Source organism: Rhamphochromis longiceps, linkage group LG15 (assembly GCF_057381845.1).
Source record: "Rhamphochromis longiceps isolate RC_006_pf linkage group LG15, R_longiceps_female_GT1.1, whole genome shotgun sequence".
Taxonomy (NCBI): domain Eukaryota; kingdom Metazoa; phylum Chordata; class Actinopteri; order Cichliformes; family Cichlidae; genus Rhamphochromis; species Rhamphochromis longiceps.
In genome coordinates this window covers 4,729,225-4,748,896 of record NC_140571.1, presented here as the reverse complement: position 1 = coordinate 4,748,896, position 19,672 = coordinate 4,729,225, and the positions used below count along the sequence as shown (strand labels likewise).

General features: G+C 41.6%; 3 protein-coding genes across 7 annotated transcripts in view; 1 reads left to right on the top strand and 2 right to left on the bottom strand.

Annotated features, from left to right (window-relative positions):
- Nucleotides 1-5,137, top strand: part of pak5 (p21 protein (Cdc42/Rac)-activated kinase 5) — an 84,037-nt gene extending 78,900 nt beyond the window's left edge. For all 5 annotated transcript variants that reach the window (XM_085382403.1, XM_085382402.1, XM_085382404.1 and 2 more), the window contains 4 exons: nucleotides 684-810; nucleotides 1,315-1,440; nucleotides 1,564-1,698; nucleotides 3,280-5,137. In XM_085382403.1, coding sequence (XP_085238529.1) covers nucleotides 684-810; nucleotides 1,315-1,440; nucleotides 1,564-1,698; nucleotides 3,280-3,435 — 544 coding nt within the window. In that variant the 3' untranslated portion in view covers nucleotides 3,436-5,137. The remainder of the gene's footprint in view (nucleotides 1-683; nucleotides 811-1,314; nucleotides 1,441-1,563; nucleotides 1,699-3,279) is intronic.
- Nucleotides 5,138-8,663: 3,526 nt separating this feature from the next.
- Nucleotides 8,664-13,955, bottom strand: lamp5 (lysosome associated membrane protein 5). Its single transcript, XM_085382288.1, has 6 exons — nucleotides 13,593-13,955; nucleotides 12,928-13,106; nucleotides 12,324-12,455; nucleotides 11,849-11,945; nucleotides 11,158-11,346; nucleotides 8,664-9,800 (listed from the first exon to the last, which is right to left on the bottom strand). Exons 1-6 carry the CDS (start codon nucleotides 13,651-13,653, stop codon nucleotides 9,625-9,627), a joined length of 834 nt encoding a protein of 277 aa, XP_085238414.1. The 5' UTR covers nucleotides 13,654-13,955; the 3' UTR covers nucleotides 8,664-9,624.
- Nucleotides 13,956-15,929: 1,974 nt separating this feature from the next.
- On the bottom strand, nucleotides 15,930-19,201 carry LOC146651842 (uncharacterized). Its single transcript, XM_085382824.1, has one exon. The coding sequence runs from the start codon at nucleotides 17,470-17,472 to the stop codon at nucleotides 15,991-15,993; it is 1,482 nt and encodes a 493-aa protein (XP_085238950.1). The 5' UTR covers nucleotides 17,473-19,201; the 3' UTR covers nucleotides 15,930-15,990.
- Between the last annotated feature and the right edge of the window lie 471 nt (nucleotides 19,202-19,672).

Below are 19,672 nucleotides of genomic sequence, written 5' to 3'. Positions count from 1 at the left end.
GTAAGTTTGCAAGTAAGTGCCCCAATAGCGGGAGCGTTACACTGTATGATAAAGAGAAGTGTGCAGAAGGGTTGCAAGCATGTAACATCATACTGCAATGCATATACAGTATATGTGCATCTGCATCCATCTGTATCCTTAGTTTGGGGTTTAAAACAAGCGCGCTTCTTTGTGCACATGTATTGTATGATTGCAGATTAGAGCGCACACAAATAAGCACACAGCACAGCCCGGCCAGCTGGGTCTAGAGACGTTAATGTTCAGTGGAGCTGTGAGTTTCTACATGAACTCAGTGAGACGCGCAGCATCGCCCCCTCTCTCCATATGGGACCCTCCTGCCTGCTCGTAGCTAGAAACGCTGCAGGCCACAGTGGGATATTTTCAAACTGGATTTCTACTCCATATCCTCTATAGGATGACTCTCAAGTCTTAAAGCCAGTCATTTTTGTAGCTCAAAGAATAAAAGTCAGTTTTATTTATGAATAAATGTTTTCTCGCAATGCACAGCACATGGAGAAAGCACAGGCGACAAAAATGAGCTTACTGGATAAAAACAGATAGCACATTTATTTAAAAGATAAACTACAAATTGTGGAAATAAACAGTTAGCTATGAAAATAAATCTAATCTGATTAAATAAAATATTTCTGACAGGCCGTGTGTGTGTGTGTGTCTCCTTACAGGATGAACGAGGAGCAGATTGCTACGGTGTGTCTGTCGGTGTTGAAGGCTCTGTCCTACCTGCACACACAGGGCGTCATCCACCGTGACATTAAGAGCGACTCCATTCTCCTGACTAGCGATGGCAGAGTAAGTGCACGTGCATATTTCTATTCATCCATGCTCCTCTTGGGATGCTATCAAATTAGTCACTGCTTAAACAGTAATCCACTAAACCCCAGGTAATAATAACCTAAGCTGCTATTCTTTTTCACTGGTCTCACACACACACACACACACACACACACACACACACACACACACACACACACACACACACACAGTCATTCAACACTCACTGACCTCCATGGGTGCCTGTCCTGCCGCTTGTCAACAGCCAATGCCAGAAACTCATCATCATCCATTACCGCCGTGCCCTAGTAATTAAATCCTGCTTAATGCCTCCTAACGAGTTGATAAGACATGATTAACTGAAGCTTAATTAAGTGCTAATATATGGGATTAGTGTCTTCTGACAAAGCTCTTGATCACAAGAGGTCAGTGCACTTCTGAACTAATATATTCTATTCTGTATGCCCACCAACCTGCTTAGTAGAGACTGGAACCATGTACTGTATATGTGTGTGTTTACAGATCAAGCTATCAGATTTTGGCTTTTGTGCCCAAGTTTCCAAAGAGGTACCCAAGAGGAAGTCCCTCGTGGGCACACCCTACTGGATGGCACCAGAGGTTATCTCAAGATTACCTTACGGGACTGAGGTGAGGACACATGCACAGAAATAACATTATTCTACTGAGGAGTTCAGGAGCATTTCCCTGTATATGTTATGCATGTATGTTTACTGTCCTGGCTGAATAGACTGAATGTTTTTGCGTGTTCAGGTGGACATCTGGTCTTTAGGCATTATGGTGATTGAGATGGTGGATGGAGAGCCCCCTTACTTCAATGAGCCCCCTCTGCAGGCCATGAGAAGGATACGAGACAACCTGCCCCCACGGCTAAAGGAGTCCCATAAGGTAAGAAAAGTCGAAGGCGAGTTCTCAATAAGTAAACGGATCAGACTTTTGCCAACAGCAGAAGAAAATGTTCTTAGAGCTGTCAACTGTTTAGCTGTAAAAACGCATCTCTGTGTGACAGCTCACCAGTCACACCTCAGGTGCAGAGAAGTGCAAGGTAACATTTATGAACTTATATTACAAAAGTACTACAACTCTTTTATTTTTGAGACACATGGATCCTGTAAATATTCATATGAAGCTACGGGTATTTAATTAAATTAATAGGAAAGACTTCTACAAACAGCTGTAAGCAACAGACCAAAATTTCAGTTCATGTTAATGTGTTTTTTCTAACTCAGATTGCATTTATTGTGAGTATCATTACTCATTACATAACCTAAGACTGGTCTGTGTCTATGTATGAGTATGTAATAATGGATACACCAGAAATATGGCAGTTGTCATATCTGAACAAAATGGGAATTTCAGTAGTTTTAATCATAAACCAAAGTACTGAACTGTTAAGATTTTGGGTAGATCGTAGTGCTAATTCAAAGTAAAGTGAACACCAAAGCCATTACAATTCATTCTAATGGGGACAGAATTTGGTGAGCGGTTGCTGGAAATTGTTGGCAATTGCTAGTGTGAAATTAGCCACAAAGATGTAGTGCACCAAAAACCTCCTTGGCATTGCTTTGGTTTCTAGCAGATTGCTGTGGTTGCTTGTGCTTTGCATGGCAAGCGCTCCTCACCAAGTGGTGACGAAACTTTGAGAAGTGCAGTCGAAACTGGAAATGCGTTCGCCTTAAAATAAAAGTTTCCCTTTTTGAAAGGTGTTGATTGCAGTGGTACAACCTGTTCTCATGACAGTGCGTTGCAGGCTTTAATCTAATGACTCGTGTTGCTGTTTGTCCCTCGAAATGTCCTTAAAGACGGTTTTATATCAGTCGACACTCACGTGTACCAATTAAAAAACTCAATAATCTGCATTTGGAAGGTCGTGAACAAGTAAGTTGTGTTGCCTTTCAGGCGAGAGACCCAAGTTTGAGTCATACATGTCAATTCTTTTTACGCTTCATTTGTATAATATTCATGCATGTAATTCATCTAGCAGCTTTTAAAAACAAAAAGAAGCTCAGGAAGCTACCAAAATATCTTGGTTTCCATGGTGATGCCTCGCTGTTTTCTACAAAACGTACATGCTTCTGACACTATGTTTCCTATTGAAGTACATTACTAAAATGTTCATGTTCCCATGAACACAAAAAAAACAGGAGACCACAGGAATACCAACAAATACAAGGTTGTTTTTTTTGTGTCACAGCCTCTTTGTGATGACAGCAACGTCTGGCAAAAACACGACAACCAATCAGGGAAGACACATTTCCCACTAGCAATTGGAGGTTGCCGGTGGTTGCTGACTGGTCTAAAGTCATGTGTGACTGACCTAAATGTTCCCAAAGTTGATGAAGAGATCGACATCTGTGTTGTCACTAAAAGTGTGTGTGTGTGTGTGTTAATTTTACTGCTGTTTTTTTGGCTATGTTATACTCAAACCTAGCTAAGCAGATGAATTCAAACATTTGCTCACATCTCCAGGTGTCAACCGTGTTACGCTCCTTCCTGGACCTGATGCTGGTGAGGGAACCGTCCCAGAGAGCCACAGCGCAGGAGCTCCTCCAGCACCCCTTCCTAAAGCTCTCGGGACCCCCTTCCTGTATCGTTCCCCTCATGAGACACTACCGCCATCGCTGACCTGCTGACTCAAACCCCAGCCCTCTCCTCCACTAAAAACATTCACATAAACACACTACCAGGGTGGCACTGCCCTCACCCAGCCAAAACACCCCACTGCTTGGTGGTGTGCCACCAACTTTCACACCTGTAACCGTGAAGTAGATTAGCTAGAGGAATATCTAAGACATACATTAATAAAAAAAATTAAAAAACACAAGACAAAGCAAAGAAGAAAAAAACTATTGAAACCATGAACTGGAGTAGAAGAGCGTAATGTGCCAGAGGAAACTCTAGACATCCAGTAAACTAAGCAGACTGCCTCGCCCTGCTGCAGTCTTCTTTCTTCCCAGACTGTAAGTCTTCAGCGCCATGTAGACTTGTTGTAGCCATCCAGAGCTTCTCAGAGGGGGTGTGACAACATGGAAGGACCCAAAGCGACCAGCGTGCTGCTCCAGACCTGAGCAGCAGAGGGCAGAACAATCAGTGTGAAGAGAGAGCGGGTTTTTGACTGGTCACGACTGTTTACCGCGTCGTCGGTTCATCATAAGGAGCGCAGGCTGCTGCTCAGAGACGAGCTCTCTCGCATCTCTTGTCACACACTAACAGTGAAAATGTATTTTAGAGAAACCTGTAAGTTTTTCTGTACAGTTTTGATAACTTGCAGTATTTTATCGTGTCGTAACCATTGTGATATGAGCGGTATTAAATAGAGTTTCTGCAGAGATCTTTCCTACTGTTTATAATCCAATTTTTGCTTAAAGATATAAGAGATATCCCAAATAAACCCACCTAAAACCTGTTACTAAAAAAAATACTAAATATATTTATTATCTTACATTTGTAGACAGAACTTCCATTAAATGTTGGGAAAAAAGGGTAATGTCAGAATTTTGTATGACATTTTCAAATATTTATTTATTTATTGGAACTGAAGGTATATTTTTTTGGTAGTGTGGCCTTCTTTTGTTTGGTTTTTCTTTTTGGGGTTTTTTTGTTAGGTTTTGACTTCAATTTCTAAGAGCGCATTTGGCAGACAGTCGGTTTATCATCCAAGCAATACCCCAGACCTGCTGTATTTATGAATCCATGACGCCCTGTATTTATGATACTGTAACAACATCATGCATTTAAATGTAGCACAGACTGAGTGGATTTGAGAAAGGAAAGAAAAAAAACTAGCTTCACGCAGACTTGTTTTTTTTTTTTATATTAGCAGTCTCACTGTGTTTCTTTCTTAATGCCAAAGAGGCGCCTGTCCAAGACGCCTCCCTACCACACAGAGTTTAGGATGCTGATAAAAGGTTTTCTGCTCACATCCTCGCTGTCATCATCTCACTCCTTATCCCACCTCAGTCAGTCAGACACACACACTCGCTATCACCGGAGCTTTACTGCCATTCTCATCTCTAGTTTGGACCAGGAGAACAGTGTTATCCCCTTCCCTGTTTTTACCCATCATTCACTGTGATATGTAAATATGACTGTGTGTACGTGAGCCTGTGCGTCTGCGTATGTCAAAGAGCAAAAGAGGTGGAGAGGTGTTTATCTCTACAGCATCTGAAAGTGTGTGTGTGCGCGTGTGTGTGTTTGTGCGTGCGCTGCTGGCTAAGCCTTGACAGTGAGTCAAGATTTGAATGAGTAAACACTTATCTGTGGTGTTGGCTTGTATAGTGATATTGCATGTTTGTTATCAGTGAAGCTGGTTTCAATTAAAAAAAAAAAAAAACACCCATAAAAACATCAAGATGTGTTGCATGGATTTTTCCTTCATCACCTTATTATGCAGTCGTCTCTTCTTCTTTTGTTTTTTTAACAGCACACTGTCAGAATATCCTAAAGAGGTCTTTTCAATCATCAACAGTTTATTTTCTCTTTGTTGTTTTTGGGTTCTCATTTCCAACAATTTCACCTGTATTTCACCTCCGAACACAGAAGCAAAAAAAGACACATTCATGGATCAGTGTTGCCATAATATATTAGGTTATTTCTCTCTCTTCCCTCTAAGCCATTTCCCTCTGAAACACCATAATGGGATATTGATTTAGCTCGGACAGAGAATGGAGCTTCTTTCTCACAGGAAGATCGACAGTGGTCTAGTAAATAAAAACACAGCTACTGGGGCCACTGAGAGTATCAGTGAGGATGACACCAGCTTGTAGAGTCAATGTTTGAGTTAGTGGAAAACACTCATCTGTTCCAAACACAACTTTTGTGTGTGAGTGTGTGTTTGTTTGTTAGTTTTCTAAACAACCTTTGGGAGGTATTTGAAATAGTTTGTGTCTTTAAATGGAATGATTTGTAATGAAGCAATAAAAAACAGATTATCTAAATGTGTTTATATACCATAACAGGCCTGCCAAAGTTGTTAGACCACCTTTGGGCTAGTTCCTGCTGCTGTAGGGTCTCAAGGATTGACACACACACATGCAGCTCTTATTGGGATATTTTTGTTTTATGTTATGTTTTTTTTTAATATTAATAGAAGATTTAAAATCTTTTGATTCATTACTTAGAATTTTTTTAATAATATACTGAAAACAATAATGTACATGTATCTATCTTTGCAGCTCATAAAGGAGAGGCAGAGATTTGCACTGGTTTCTGTAATGTACTGTCCTCCCTGCATTCAGTGTTGTTGTAGGCTAATAAGGTCACGGCCTCAGGTGTAGTGCATGCAGGTTACCTGGTGTTGCTCACTGGACTGGATATGAACTAAACCCTTTTTAACAGCTATGATGCCATCTCCTTATGACGCCCGAACAAGTAAAACTAAAGGGATATGCCCAAATCAAGGAATTTTTTAGGCCTTTTTCACGCGTGAGACTTGTCTGTAGCTAATAAAAGCTGAAGAAAATCGCAGCTTGCCGACCTTCGACAGTAAAAGTCCAACTGGAAAACTTGGAATTTCCTCCAGAATAAAAGAAGACAGGCGGAAGATCGTGGCTGCAGTTTTTGAGAGTTTGTGAAGCTCAGCAACAGGTGAGTTTTCCTCAGTTGTTGTTAGCATGTAGCTTTGTAGCTGAATGAAGGCCGGATGCTAACTTTTTAGAAGCGTCAACAGCTAATTGAAAATATGTATGTCAAAGTAAAGCATTCCTATCTGTGTTAACAAGCACAGATATCCTGCTTTGTGTTACCCGTCATGTAGTGGTTGAATTTAAAAAGCTTATTCGAGGTTAAACAGGGTAAATTCTCTGTCTATGTGATGCTCTTTTGTACAGTATGTTAAGCTCAGGTTGCTAATGCTAACACTTAACGTAGCCGCACAATCATGGTACCTCTTTGTAGGCCTACGGGGGATTTAAGGTTAATGTTTTAATAAATGCATAAATAAATACATCCAAAAATCTATGATTTTTTTTTAAAATTAAAAGTATATGCTTCGATTGCTATTTGTTACAATATGTGTCAACTTACTTTTTTCTAATGAGTAAATTATTCTAACATGAAGATAAGTAAAACAATGTAATATAAAACAATGTAACAGATGTCTTGAGCTATACCTGGCTTCTTTATATTTTCCTTGAAAAATTAGAAATATTGAAATGAAAACATAAATGAACGTTCTTAGGTAGCTGTCTTTTGCTGTCCTTCAGCAGTCTTTAACAATAGTTCTCCAGGTTTCTTTTGTTCTGTTCTCTCAGGATGACCCCACACTGCTTCAGTAATGTCAGGGTGCAGTTCTCTAGAGAGGCCAGTCCATGACTGATATTGTTCCACTGTGTGTGTTTTTTATTCAGGTATGCTTTTACTGCACTGAATGAAAATGAAGCTATTGCCAGTAGCAGTCAGGTACAAAGACTGGACTGAATGGGATTAAAAAAGCAGCAAAAGCCCAAAGAAAACCTTTGAAAGATCTTCCTGCTATTGCTCAAGATCACTTTGATTATCAATTAAATCTACAGTGCTTAACAAAATTATTTGACAACCTATCATTAAAAAAACAACAACATTTTCCAAATCTAATCAGAAACTTTTCATATTATTTATTAGGCAAATAACAAACAAAATTCATATTTATACCCAAATTTGAGCTGGCACACTGAACTCCAGTATACCATTCAACCAATGGCATCTCCATCAAAAATGTTAATATACTTCACTATTTTTTTTCATTTTTGTAAACCAACAATTTATAAATTCACAGATAACAACAATAATTGTATTTTGGCATATGCATATATATATATATATATATATATATATATATATATATATGGTGGTGGCTAACCAACCGGACATAGTGGTGGTAGACAAACAGAAGAAGATGGCCGTAGTGATCAATGTAGCGGTTCCGAATGACAGCAATATCAGGAAGAAGGAACACGAGAAGCTGGAGAAATACCAAGGGCTCAGAGAAGAGCTCGAGAGGATGTGGAGGGTGAAGGTAACGGTGGTCCCCGTGGTAATCGGAGCACTAGGTGCGGTGACTCCCAAGCTAGGCGAGTGGCTCCAGCAGATCCCAGGAACAACATCGGAGATCTCTGTCCAGAAGAGCGCAGTCCTGGGAACAGCTAAGATACTGCGCAGGACCCTCAAGCTCCCAGGCCTCTGGTAGAGGACCCGAGCTTGAAGGATAAACCGCCCGCAGGGGCGTGCTGGGTGTTTTTTTATATATATATATATATATATATATATATATATATATATATATATATATATATATATATATATATATATATATATATATATATATATATATATATATATATATATACACACACACACGTGTGTGTGGTGTGAAAATTGACTTTGAAAGTTCAGTAAGTTAAAACAATACATTTCAAATGTCAAAGGAGCTCACAAATTTTTAAGTTAATAACATTTTTGAGTGAAATTAAGCTGACACACAGCTTTATACTTTTAATAAATTTGAGGATTTAAGTTTCCAGTAGTTAGTCTGATTGAGAGGACATCTACTTTGATGAGTTACAACCGAGGATGATGTATAACATCCATGCCGCTGAAACAAATCGGTGTAGAAGACACAAATGTCCTATTTATTTTCAATTAAACAAAACCCAGTGTCAAAATCAATACCTCATCCCAGCAGCGTCTCCTCAGACGGGTGCATCAGTCAATTTTTCTCAGTCACCTTATTTCATTCATCCTTTTTTTGTCTTATTCACCAAAAGATAGGAAATAAAATAGTGATTTATTTTTTCATTAGAGCTGAAAGAATGAGACTTTGTGCTTTTAACACTGTAGTAGATAATAGTGGAAGTAGTTTGACAAAGGAGTAGACGTGAGTCCAGCAATTTATTTAGAACGAAACAGAAGAGTACGGCACAGGATTGCATCAGCAGAGGTTTATGCATAGAATTTGATTCTGAAAATAATTTACATATATTTATAGTTTTTTTTTTTCCCTTTAGTAACCTCATTTTCATAAACACACATCTCATCATTCAGTGAAATTCCTCGCTGTTTAGTACATAGTTTGTGTCAGATGGATGCATTTCTTTCTGCCTCTTGATATGTTCTGTACGTCGGTGCGGACATCAGATTTGCTGAAGTCAAAGCAAAAACTTTGAATGCCACTGTACTGCACACTACAAGACTGTCAACACTATGGTTGCATTCAAAATGTAATAATAAGAGGATTGGCTAAAAAAAAATATATGAAGGTAAGCTTGTACAGAACCAACAGGAGAGAACTGAAATAATTTATCAGCCATTCCGGGAAGAGAAAGAGAGAAGAAGGTGGAAAGACAGCAGAAGCAGAAATTTCAGACATTTCTTTCAAAGACAAGTTGAATAAGATTAGGCAGAAGTGACCAACTATGATCCAGTGACGCGATGACTTTAAAAAAACAAACATACTATAACTTAGAGAGGTCTGAATAAAATTAGTTATTTTCATAAAAGCTTTACTTTTTTTTCTTATTTTAATTAAAACTCTAAGCAGATTCTAGACCAAGATTTAATTCAGTAGCCGGTGAAATTATTGTTTTTTTTGGTGGGTTTACACTCCCAGCTAAATCCATGACAGCTCCCCCCTCCCCAAACTGTCCCATTAATTTATGTTTCAGCTTTTCAAAAGTTCTTGTGGGCAGTACATGCTACACATTTATCAATCGAGGATTCAGCCCAGTGCGGGGGTCACGATTCTCTGTGGTATTAGAGGCCTGGAACAACAAGGAGACAAAGTCTGTCATCAGGTTAGCTTCGGAGAGAGCCGAGGGGAGCCGCTGCTGTGCCGGTTCACTACATGTTCTTGTACATGGAGCGATCTCTGGGGAGCTGGGGCTGAGCCGCTGTCAGCTTGAGGTGAAAGTGGTAGATTGTGAGGATGATGACGATTATTAGACCCAGAATGAGGCCCAAGATAAGGGGGAGGGTCTCCTCCAGGCGCTCCCGCTGGTCTGTGATGCATTTGTAGGCTGCAGAAAGTAGAATGATACACAGTCTGTATGAGAAGGTGATCGAACGTGACTTACAAAGGGCAAAGATGGTGTGTAGATTATTTCAGAACTTATTTGTATTGCATGCTGGATGATATTTTTTTATACCTGAACTATATTGTTATACATAATATCAGGGTATTCTTTTATTCTATTCAGATTTAAGGCTGAACTTCATTTAGTTGTGTGAGTTATATACTTTTCAATGACAATAAATTGAATGCAGTCTAATCAGATGATTGTTTTCTTGATGAACTGAGTTTATTGTCTGGAAAGATTAAATTACCAGAAAAGACTGAGACTTGAACCAGTCAACATATTAGCATTTTTGCTTAGAGGTGACTCAGAGCTGTTTGATTTTCTGTCGTCACTTAGATAACGTTGGATGTTCTTGAAATGCATTAATGTCCTTCAACCTTTCTGCTTGTAGTTGTTGACATGAAGGAGACACACACGTGGCATCTCACAAGTTTAGTCAAGCATCTCTGTTCTCTGGACTTTTTCTCAGGGTGGCTGTAGCTCAGAAGGTAGAGCAGGCCATCTATTTATTGGAAGGTTGCTGGTTCAATGCCTGGTTGTGTTCATCGGGTTTGTTCTACTTATGTGCAACACAAGGTAGAATTCTAATATTTCAACAAAATTAACAGTTTTGTTTTTTGTTATTCTTTTTTTGCACAATTGTTGTGATGATCACAATAAGTCATATCTCTTTTGGTTAGACTTTTTTTTTTCTCTTTTGTGCATTTTATAGTTTGATACACTGGTGTTTGTGGGAGTGGGATAGGACACCTAAGCCATCATTGGATGTACAGTATGTATATGGGGGTTAAAGTTGAAGGTGCTTCTCCCCGTGGACAGCAGTTATACACACTAGGAGAAAGGCAGTGAAGCATTGCACAGCCTAGTTTACAGCAGCTAAGGGACAAATGATTCTTACAAGGTGATTGGACAGAGAGGTGAGTACGTCTATAAAAGCTGCATTCAGGGCAAGGATATGACTGCACTCATAAACTCCTAATGACCCCCCCCCCCCCTACCCCCTTTTTTCTCTCTCTCCCCCTCTCTGCATCTCTTGTGTCCCCACCTCCTCTTTTTCCTCTTGTCACCCTGGCGCCTTCTCTGCAGCCCTCATACTGCAGCAATAACACCCCCCAGAGAGCTCTGTTTGCGAGTCAGCAAGAGAGACGTACAGCTGTAGCACTCTGAACCCCCAGGATTTCTCATTATCATCATCATCTCTGTTGTTCCACGAAATGTGTGACCAGAAAAGCATGATAGTGTGTGTGGCAGCAATCGGGCAGTTTTTCGTCAAAGGGGTTTTCTGTTGTGCTCTTACGTTCACTGAACATGAAGTCAGATGCGATGTCAAAGGGCTGGATCTGGATGTCATACATGGAAACGGTGATGCCCTTCTGGTGGTCACTTGAGATAAGAGTGAGGGTCTGCTGTGCCGTGCACACATAGGAGCGCCCGGCAGGGGTCACCAGGGCTGACAGCCGGTGGGTGCTGGCTGTGTGCTTCCCAGCTGGAGAGAAATGAAAAGGGGGGGGGGGCGTGTTGTGAGTGGAATGTGAAGGAGGACATTATGATGCAACCAACACTAAGGTGCTTGTGTATGTAACTGACCTCTGGTTTAATGTAGAAAGGATATCCAAGTTAATAACTTGAAACATTCAAAGTATAATATAGGTGGCTCCTGTTGAAATTCTCCAAAATAAAATGTATTGAGTAACGAACAAAGTCTATTGGGGAGTAATTGTTTTTTGGAAGAGGTCCGATTTATTCATCCGGTTTTTTTTTTCTCACTCAGTTGTTTAAAAAAATAAAAATGTGTAATCTCAGCTAAAAGTCACAGGGTGGAAAAATAAAAAATAATTAAAAATCTAAATTAATTTAGCTAAAACTCTTATGTTGGTGGGCGAAACTCCTACATTCCTACACGAATCAGCCTCTAATTCCAGCTTAATGCTGCTGGGAAATGAATGAGGGGAAGTTGCGCGATGGAAATTGCTGAGTCTGAGACTCACGGTTGTATGCGTTGATGAAATGCGATGTCTCCGAGGTGTCGTAGACGAACTGAACCTTGCTAATCTTCCACACCTCGATGCCCTTGTCACGGAATTCCTGCAACACACGGGGAGACATAAACACTCACGCACACATGCGTCAAACGACGGGAAAGGTGATTTGGCCTGCGCTCGCGAAAAACTGAGTTACTCGATTTTTTTAAAAGACTTTTGTGTTGAAATCTTTGGGAAATTACCAAATTCTGATACATTTGTTAAATTTACTGGGAACGTTTCTTTTAAACCAGAACCAGTAGATTTAATTATATTTAAATCACGGGATTTGCACTAATTTTACACAGGCTACGCGCTGTTTCTGCGTGTCAAAATAATGTAATTGGCAGCCAATTTGTGAATGCACGCATTTTCTTAAGACTTATGGGGATATTTTGGTTACATTTCATGTAGTGTAGATACATTATTTTCGTTTACTCGCCTTGGAAAAGTAGATGCGGAGGATGTAGGCGTTGTTCTTCCAGGTTATGTGGATCTCTGACTCGGTGCTCTCACATTTCCCCTCGATTTCTGCGCCACGGGGGAGAGTGAACGACGCCTGCTCGGTGATCAGCTGCAAAAACATTCAGCAAGCGTCAAGGTGGCAAATAGCGGACTGAGTTTCCAATGAAAGAAAGCATTATCTGTGCGCCAGATTGCACTGTAGTGGTATATAATACAACTGCATGATTCTGAATTTTTTTTTAAATTAATTTTAATCTCTTTTAAATGTTTCGAAAAGTTTGCTGTTATCCGTTCTTTATAACTGGACTCATAAGAGAGAGGTCAGCATTTTGCGCACAGCCGTGGGTCACAAACGCATATTTTAAATTTATCGTAGGCCTAAATTTATTTAAAGTAACTCTTTCTTCTTAACAGGAGTTTAAAGAAATCACATTGAATACAATGTAAATATTTTACATCTTAAAAATCCCGTTTCCGATGTTTCGATCCGTTTTACGCACAAACCAAAACGTTTAATTTTAAGCGGGTTTCTCTCATTCCTGAAGCATGCGTTGTATTAAAATTCAGTGGGGATTCCTTACGTCTATCCCGTTGAGTGCAAGCACGTCATATGGCACGAGGAATTTTACAGCGAACTCCACCATGAGACATGTTGTGCCGTTCTCTCGAACCGCGAAGATGGCTTTGTCTGGGTTGTTGGAGAGACCGGACAGGTTTTCACCTTCCTGCTCAGCCAGCACCACGGACAGCGCCAGCACACCTGACGACAAGAACAGAGGAGGTGAGCCTGGTGACAAATGGCTCGCAGACACACTCACGCACACATTTGGGCCACCCCTGAAAACATGCAGAATCATCAGAATCTGCGTCGTAAACGACTGGAGTTTAAGCTGAAGCCACCTGGCATCTTTTAGATCACCTCGGTTTCTGGTGACAAAGTCAAAAACGGGTTAAAAAACCGAGAGTGAAGTCTGCAGTATCAGGGGAGCAACAGCACATCACGGACTGCAGTAAGAACAGCCTCAGGAAGTGACAAAACTACAACTCTTCTTACATTTGAAGCTCTTTTTTTTCCCACCCAAATGAGGAGATAAATAATGGGTGAAATACGCCAACTCATGGAAATATAAGAACACGCGCGCACACGGAGCCAGTAGTGGCCAGACACAAGCAGTGCACGTGCACGCCCATACACTTACACACACTGCAGTAAGGAGTCACGACAGCTTCACACACACTTTCTTACCAAACACAGTGAACAGCAAAAGTCGGGCGCTCTCCGTGGTGCTGAAACCGAGACGTCCCATCGCTACCAGCTTCCCCGGAGCAGGAAAAAGAGCGGGGGCTAAGTGACTGGGCAGCCGGTGCTGAACCCGCGAAAAGAAAAGAGAGAAAGGAAGGCAGTGAGGGGAGGGAGAGAGAAAATGACAAAAAGAGAGAGCGAGAGAGAGAAATGGGGGGTGGGGAGAGAGAAAGAGAGGAGGATTGCCTCTTCTCAGCGCCAAGAAGTCACGCTCAAATCATCGTGAATGCTGCAGGAAAGAAAAAAAAGTCTCCAGGTTGGGCGTGAGATCCGGTTTGCGCCGCAAAAGCTGCCCGGCACCGAGGAGTTCTGGCTATCCAAACCGACCTCTCCTTTCAAGGTTGACAGGCTTTAACCCAGCGACAGCCTCTGCACGTTATTAACGTCACGAAGAATGATCCCTCTTTTTTTTTTTTTTTAAATTTATTTATTTATTTATTTATTTTTTTTTTATTTATTTTTTTTAAAGAAAGAAAAAGTCGCTTACAGTTTTTTCTGATTGCTTAAGCCCTTTTTTTTGCAACTATTGGCTAATTTTGCAAAACTCTTCACACAAATAAGAAAACCTGTCACCCAATCATCAAAACATTGTAGTTCTCTTGCAAAAGCGAACACAGCTAGATTAACTCTACACACCTTTGTAAAAATGGTGTTTCCGTATCAAACAGTACACACAAGCCATCATCTACTAAGCACACAATGCGCCAACTGCACACTGATGGTATGAATACAAAACACATCTGGCGTTTGCTTTCCCTGTGCACAAGGTAGGCTATGTCAGTTTGAGCTCATACTTCTGTCATAGATCCATAAGCATAGAGGGATCCAAACTTCAAGTACTGGTGTTTATTCAAACACATCAAAACAAACACAAGTGTTTATTTCCAAGTATAGGATTATTTGCAATCGCCATAATGAGTATATGGGTTACGTGGTCTGCAGTGAACATGCTTCCTCTGCCCCCTCCTCGTCTACCTCTTGCTCCTCCTTGTCCTTGTCGTCCTCTTCATCCTACTTCTTCACCTCCACGTCCTCTTCCTCGGCCTCCTCTACTTCTCACTCTTTCTTTTCCCTCCATTGTACTCCGCACACACACAGCTTACCTGTATTATAGTGCTTAGGCTGATTGCAAAGTGAACTAATTATCTAAGAAAGTCTTCACATGTGAAAGTGTGCCAGACAGTTGGCAAATTAGTGTTAATGATAGCCATACATGTGTGTACTTTTGCTAGGAGTGTGTTGGAAATTTGGAAATTGAGTGTTGTGCAGTGAATTCTGCCTACAGTTTTGCAAAGTGTGTGTTACGAAATTGCAAACTGAGTGCAAAGCAGTTTTTGTGCTTTTAGTTTTGCAAACTCAGTGAGTGGTATTGCTATATGTCTGCATAGTTTTAGGAATTGTGCTACAGGAATCACAGTTTGGGTTTAAGCATTCAGAAAAAACTGTAAGTTAAAAATGATCGCGGCATGCAGTGTCAGTTATTCCCGCAGTGCTGTGGTATCCATGTCTGTGGTAAAGCGACTGCAGGTTGGGGTTGAAATGATGGATGTCTGGAGGGAAACACCGACAAAACCTCTCCCCCTCCTCCCTCTCTCACTATCTCAAACTCCACTTGTGCAAGGTTGAAGCCAAGTGCGTTTGAGAGCGAGAGCTACAAAACGCTCATAATGAGATTATCACTCTTTCTCTGCCAAAATAAGAGGGGTGTGAACCCGGCACCGGAATCAGTACAGCACTTAGCTTTCTCTAACTTTACACAAGGATGATTTTGAACCCACAAGATCAGAGAAAAATCTGCGCTTATTGACCTTATGGAATTAGGGCAAAGTGTGAATAAATGTTTTATGTAACACTCACTACCACAAACCTTATCGAGGGTAGATGCCACACAGACGCATAGACATCAGATTTAGACTTTATTTGATGTTAAGGTGTACTGGAAGATACAGAAAAATCTCACAGCACAACAAGCTTATGCTATACATAAATAATACATATTGTGTATGGCACATCACCTCTTCACCTTTGATGAACACTCCACCTACTTTAAAGGGAGTGGCATATAACACCGGACAAAGTTCCAACCATATACTGACACTACAGCATACACAGTCGTAAGGCTGCGAGGTACTACGCAAACAGTTTGATTCATTTGTACTTTAAATATGGGTGTAAATGTAAAACTTTAGTAGCATGGATTTATTGTTTCCACTCCAAACGGAGTAGATCAAAGATGAATGCGTTCTGGTAACTCTCACGGAAATTACCGGAGTTTTGAAAGTCATGTCTAAACGATCTTTGTGGGAATCCGTTCTTAAAGTAACGCGGGCAAACACGCTTTTTAAGCGTTTGTTTTTCTCACATGAAAGTCAAACTCGCACTTGACGGAGCTGATGCTGTCGATGCTGGCTTTGCTGTCGACCTGGGGATGTTTTTTAACAGCCTGTGGAAAAGTTTCTGATCGCGGAATCCGCATTGAAAATGCCGTCGGATCCTGTTCCAGCTCTTTCGCATCCTTTTCAAACTCCGGGAAAGTAAAGCGGCGCAACATTTTGTTGCTCAATACAGAGAAAGTCGCGGCTGCAGATGAGGCAGTCGGTGCCTGGGGAGGTTCAGCCTTGCCGGGAGACCTTTCGCGCCTCCTCACGGTTCTAGATTTACGCAAAGGGACCAGAGTGCGCTCAGGAGGTGCGGGGCTGAGCATGCTGGTTGGCAGGCTGCACCTTTTCTTATAATAGCTGTCGGGAAATCTGTGTAGACCGAAGTCTAACATTTTGGTTCGTTCTGTTGCCAACTCATTCTCACTTTTGTTGGCAAGAATGGGGGTCATTAAAATGCCCAGAGCAGAGGGCGCGCTGGGTCTGTGGCTGTTTCTGCTGGGCCGAGGCGAGAACAGTGTGGATCTTTGAGCCTCACAGCCCATCGTTAGAGGGGGGAGGGGGTCATCTGAGGTGGTCGGCCTTCCCTCGGTTTTCGGATGCTTAAGGTTGGGAGAAATACAAGGACGGGGTGCAAGGGTCGAGACTTCAGAGAGGACCAGATCAGGTGGAGGCGAGGAGGCGCCTTCGTTCTCCGTTTCAAACTCCTCTATCGAGTTCATGGATGGCAACCCGCTCCGCTTTATCCGCGGGATTGGCTGCCGGGTGCAGTTTGGAGCCAATAGGCAATGAGCATGATTACACGCTCGGAGGACCTCCAGTCTGTCTGCTAAATGTCCAACCTTCTTCTCCAGCTCGCCGGGTCGCAGCTGCGCACTTCCACGAGCGCCTCCGTCCTCGCGGCCCTTTTTGGAATTGTTGGTGAGAGCGCAGATGCATTCAGTGTGACCAAGAAACTTTGCTACTCCAATAGCAGAGTTTCCAACTTTGTTTTGTCGGTCTATCTGAAGACCCAGCCTCTTGAAAGCTCTCACCAAAAACTCGACAACGTGCGCGTGACCTGCCACCGCGGCGTACATGAGCGCTGTGTTTCCCCACGAGTCTACAATCTCCGGGTCCGCGCTGTTTCGGACCAGGATCTTCACCGCGTCCAGGTGTCCCTGCTCACAGGCGTGACTGAGCGCTGTGCGCCCGTTTCCGTCCCGACAGTTGACGCTGGCGCCTCTGTGCAGCAGGAGCTCTGCAAACTTACACCGAGCCTGGGCATCGGGCAGCAAGACAGAGGAGATGAGGGGAGTCTGTGCGCCCTCCGTTTTGGAGTCCACGATTTCCCCATCCAGCGCATCCAGAACAAACCGGGCCAGGTGGACTTTATCCTTGGAGATCGCATCCAGGAGGATCTTGGTGCCTGTTTTCCCGTTAGACTTCCCGGGAGCTTTTAGCATGTTTATTAGAAGATTATTATCCAATAAGTTTATTAAAATTTATTTACGAAAACTCATCTTTCTATTAGTAGAGCAGGTTTGGAAAACCTCTTTCCCCCCAACGATTGCTGACAAACAAAGCCTCCACCCTAATTTTATAGTGAAAGGGAAGCTACGGAGGAGTTGCCGGGCAACGCAAACATAATTAGCCTACCACGCTTTGTTCTTCTTTTCTAATGGAAATACGTTGTTTACAATGACATAAAAAAGAGCGTCAGCACTGGAGCCGCCTGTGTTCAAGAGAGGACCTGGCTTATCAATTCACTTGTTGAATGTGATGAGACAGCAGTGGTTATTATTTGTGGGGGGGCGTGGGTGGTGTGCTTGTGCCCTACAGTGTGCTTTAGAACACAATTATCAAATCAGAGAAGATGAATAATCCACATTACAGCCGGGAGAGTATATGGTAGCATCTGAATGAATCATTTTCAGTGACATCATTGGTGCAGCTTAACTACAAAATTGGCAGCACGATGTTTCAGCATTCCAACTAACAAAACATGCTTACCTCACACCCCTGATATACGTCTTCCTCTGGCCTGCAGTGTTTTCTACTATCCTCGATTGTTTTTGTGCAATGTTTCTCATGTAAAACTGTAAAAAAGCTAAGCAAACAAAAGAAACCATTTTCTTTCTGCAAAGTTTCACTATGACTGCAGAAAGACTGCAGGGCTGGTGGTGGTTATAGTGTGACAGCATGTTAACATTTATGGTGCCCTCCTCAGATGAGCTGCACAAATGACTGCATGGTTGGGAGAAAATTTATTTATTTAGGTTTGGGTAACTTGGGCGCAATATTATTAGTGCTGTGTAATACTGTAAATTTAGGTCCATCCATCCATCCATTCGCTTCCGCTTATCCTTTTCAGGGTCGCGGGGGGCGCTGGAGCCTATCCCAGCTGTCATAGGGCGAGAGGCAGGGTACACCCTGGACAGGTCGCCAGTCTGTCGCAGGGCTAACACACAGGGACAGACAACCATTCACACTCACATTCACTCGCACATTCACACCTAGTGACAATTTGGATTAATCAATTAACCTATCCCCAAAAACCAGGTAAATACAGGACCAGTGTTGCTGACGCCAATAATAATTTTAACTTATAAAGGCAGCTTATGTAGGTGAGAGCAGTGTGTCGTAACTTATGAGGAATCCACATCAATTTCCAAATTCTGAACATTAATGACACTAAATCCCTGCACTTTTTACTTTCCACTTTAGTTAATACAACAAAACACACCTTTCAGATTTTCATGTATTTTAAAACTGGAGCCCTGCAATGTAAATGTGCCCATCTTTAAAGCACTTTAGGTCGACTGTTTTTAAATGTGTTAATAATAAATAAAAAAGGCTTGATTTAGCAAAAACAGGTTCAGGCATTTTTCGTAATGAATGTTTGAGGTGTTTTTTCATTCCACCAAAAAAGAAGATAGGATCGATACTAGTATGAATCCAATACTAATACCTGCGTTGATATTGACACTATCGCTATTTGAATCAATGCACTTTTATGTATACACTTTGCATACTGCAAGGAAAAAGCTATTTAGTTCTTTTATATTCAAGCCCAGGCAGACAACTCTACAGCTAATATTTTGAAAACCAGGCAAGCGTAATGTCTTTATATTTATACTTACACTTTCCTAGTCTAACAGACTACTCAAAGTAGCTTTAAGTAGCAAATCACAATTAACTATGATGCTTTATTCTGCTTTATCTACCTCACATCTACTATCAATTTAGAATCACTACTTATTCTAACATGCATGGCTTTGAAGGAAATCGGTGCACATAAAGGAAACACAGGGAAAACATGCTAATCTCACTCAGCCAGCATTTGAGCCAGGAACCTTCTTGCTGCTGCACGGCAACAGCGTTAATCACTCTACTATTTAATTCAATGCAGTTCAAATTGTATTTATATAGTTCACAACAACTGTCACATCGAGGTGGTTAATATTGTAAGGTAAAGTGAGCCATCTGCCCTGGGGCATTTTGGGGGGGAGGGGGAGGGGGGGGGGGGGGTTAAGGAGAGAGCAGACGGATACATGACAAATGACACTATGGATACGTTGGATAAACAGAAGTACACGCCTGGGGAAATGTACATGATTTTAGCAGTACTGTACTTTTTCCCCCCAATTGGAAATATTTTATTTC

Bases quoted from the DNA above. Each gene is read 5' to 3' on its own strand.
- lamp5 (XM_085382288.1), bottom strand. From the start codon at position 13,653: ATGGGACGTCTCGGTTTCAGCACCACGGAGAGCGCCCGACTTTTGCTG. The intron at 11,347-11,848 runs GTGAGTCTCAGA...ATTTCTCTCCAG, and splicing joins TTTCATCAACGCATACAACC to CTGGGAAGCACACAGCCAGC. The intron at 9,801-11,157 runs GTAAGAGCACAA...TACTTTCTGCAG, and splicing joins TGACTTCATGTTCAGTGAAC to CCTACAAATGCATCACAGAC.
- LOC146651842 (XM_085382824.1), bottom strand. From the start codon at position 17,472: ATGCTAAAAGCTCCCGGGAAGTCTAACGGGAAAACAGGCACCAAGATC.